General features: G+C 42.9%; 1 protein-coding gene across 1 annotated transcript; it reads right to left on the bottom strand.

The window, feature by feature from the left end:
* Positions 1–1,547: 1,547 nt before the first annotated feature.
* LOC142539106 (uncharacterized) lies at positions 1,548–2,111 on the bottom strand. The gene is made up of 2 exons (XM_075644393.1): positions 1,799–2,111; positions 1,548–1,706 (listed from the first exon to the last, which is right to left on the bottom strand). The coding sequence occupies exons 1-2, from the start codon at positions 2,106–2,108 to the stop codon at positions 1,690–1,692; spliced, it is 327 nt and encodes a 108-aa protein (XP_075500508.1). The 5' UTR covers positions 2,109–2,111; the 3' UTR covers positions 1,548–1,689.
* Between the last annotated feature and the right edge of the window lie 810 nt (positions 2,112–2,921).

Genomic DNA, 2,921 nt, shown 5'->3' with positions numbered 1-2,921 from the left:
GCAAAATCCTTATGGACTTGAACATTGAAACTGGAGAAAAGGTTTCCTCAAAGTCAACTCCTTGTCTTTGAGTATATCCTTTTGCCACCAATCGCGCCTTGAAGGTCAATACATTCCCATCCGCCCCAAGTTTCCTCTTGTAAATCCATTTACACCCTATGGGAATAATTCCCTCACGTGGATCCACGAGATTCCACACTTGGTTCGAATGCATGGAATTCATCTCAAATTTCATTGCTTCAAGCCACTTGGATGAATCGGCATCAGATAACGCTTCCTTGAAGGTCCTTGGATCACATCCATGGTTAGGCTCATCATGGCCCTCTTCAAGAAGCAGACCATACCTCATAGGTGGTCTCGAGACTCTCTCGGATCTTCTAGGAGCTTGTATCTCATCTCTTGGCTCTTCGGGTGTGGGTTCTATAACTGTGGGTGTCTCTCGGACCTCTTCGAGTTCTATCATCTCGCCTTTTCTATCCAATAGAAATTCTTTTTCCAAAAAGGTTGCATTCCTAGAAACAAACTTTTGTTTCTTGGGGATGATAGAAGTAGTATCCAACCGAATTCTTTGGATATCCCACAAAGTAACATAAAATGGATCGACTATCCAATTTATCTCCCACTACCTGCTTCACATAAGCAGGGCACCCCCATATTCTAAGATAAGAATATTTGGGTTGCTTACCCATCCATATCTCATATGGTGTCTTGTCAACTGCCTTTGAATGGACATTGTTCAACAACAGTGCCGCTGTCTCAAGCGCATATCCCCAAAAGGATGGCGGCAACTCCGTGAACCCCATCATAGACCGAACCATGTCCATCAAAGTCCGGTTACGACGCTTTAAAACACCATTCAACTGCGGTGTAGCGGGCGGAGTCCACTGCGAGAGAATCCCATTCTCCCTAAGATACTCTTGGAACTCGGCACTCAAGTACTCACCACCTCGATCCGATCGAAGTGTCTTGATGCTTCGTCCCAATTGCTTCTCTACTTCACTTCTGAATTCTTTGAACCTTTCAAAGGCTTCAGATTTGTATTTCATCAAATACACATACCCATACCTCGAAAAGTCATCGGTAAAGGTGATGAAGTAGGCATGTCCATGCTTATTGGTGATGCTAAGCGGTCCGCACACATCGGTATGGATCAAATCCAATAACCCTTTGGCTCGCTCCACATGGCCCTTAAAGGGAATTTTGGTCATCTTTCCTTTCAGACAGGATTCACAAGTCGTGAGAGCATTAATATCAGACATATCAAACATGCCCACTCCCACTAGCTTGTTCATCCTTCTTAGAGAAATATGTCCTAATCGAGCATGCCATAATTGTGCCGAATTTAGAGTATCTTGTTTTCGCTTGTTTGTTTTTGTTATTGCTTGGACATTGTTTAGTGGAATATCTTTCAATTTTAAGATATAGAGATCATTTTCAAGTTCTCCAGTACCAATTAAACATTCATTCTTGTAAATGTTGCAAACACCTTTGCTAAATAAACAAGAATATCCATCTTTATCTAGCATAGAAATGGAAACAATGTTTTTCACCAAGTCTGGTACAAACAAAACATCTCTCAAAACAAGCTTAAAATCATTGTTCAAATGCAAATAAACATCTCCTACGGCTTTGGCAGCAACCCTTGCTCCATTGCCCATCCTCAAGAAGGTCTCACCTTCCCTGAGCCTCCTACTTCTTCCCATCGCCTGCAAATCATTACAGAGATGTGAGCCACAGCCGGTATCCAATACCCAAGAAGTAGAGTTAATTGAAATGTTTACTTCAATATAGAACATACCGTTTCCAGAACTCTTCTGGGCAAGATATTCCCTGCAGTTACGCCTCCAATGTCCAAGCTTCTTGCAGTGATGACAGATGTCAACAGTCTTGTCAGCCTTCACTGGTGTGGCTGCCACAACGGGACCCGGAGTCTGCCTCTTCAAGGGCACGTTCTTCTTGGGACGTTGGAAAGAACGCTTCTTTCCCTTCCCAGGTGGACCGGTCTTCGTTCCAGATGAAGAGCCCACAAAAAGAACCGGCTTCTCTTTCTTGATAGTGGACTCAAAAGTCACAAGCATATTCACCAACTCCTCAAGGGTCGGCTCCATCTTGTTCATGTTGAAGTTCACCACAAAAGGATCAAATGAGCTAGGCAATGACAACAACAACACGTCGGTGGTCAGCTCCGAAGGCAATATCAAATCCATGCCAACAAGCTTGTCCACGAGCCCAATCATCTTCAGGCCATGCTCATGGACCGAGGCCCCATCTCGCATGCGCATAGTGATCAGCTCCTTGACGGTAGCATGCCTAAGAGGCCGAGTCTGCTCACCAAAGAGCTCCTTGAGGTGCATATGAATTTCAGTAGCATTCTTTGCATCCTCAAAACGCCTTTACAGCTCATCATTCATAGAAGCCTTCATATAACACTTGGCCTTCAAGTCATGGTCACACCAATCCTTGTAGGTCTGCAATTCCTCAGGAGTGCAGTCAGTCGAAGCCTCATCAGGGGGCGACTCAATCAGTGTATATGCAATCTTTTCTGAGTTCAAGACGATCTTTAGGTTTCTTAGCCAAGTGAGATAATTAGGTCCGGTTAATACGTGTTTTTCAAGTATGGCAGAAAGCGGATTGCGAATTGAAGACATTGTCAAATTTTGTACTGAAAAGTAAAACAGAAAAATGTTAATGACTATTTTAAAATATTTAGTAAGATATAAAGTATGGACTTTTACTTTATAAATTTTTGCTCCCACTGTTTTGACATTTTCACTACCCTCTAGTGAAAACGGGAAACTCCTTTTCTCAGTAGGTACGTAAGGTTCAATTAGCGAATTATGATCCCGAATAATATCAGCCAATCACAATTCCTAAAAGGTAGTTTCCAATTGCATCACAATGCAACCCTCTACGTAAACTTT

This window comes from Primulina tabacum, chromosome 3 (genome assembly GCF_025594145.1).
Source record: "Primulina tabacum isolate GXHZ01 chromosome 3, ASM2559414v2, whole genome shotgun sequence".
NCBI classification, from domain to species: Eukaryota; Viridiplantae; Streptophyta; class Magnoliopsida; order Lamiales; family Gesneriaceae; genus Primulina; species Primulina tabacum.
The sequence above is the reverse complement of the archived record's forward strand: the minus strand, read 5'-3'. Positions and strand labels throughout refer to the sequence as shown.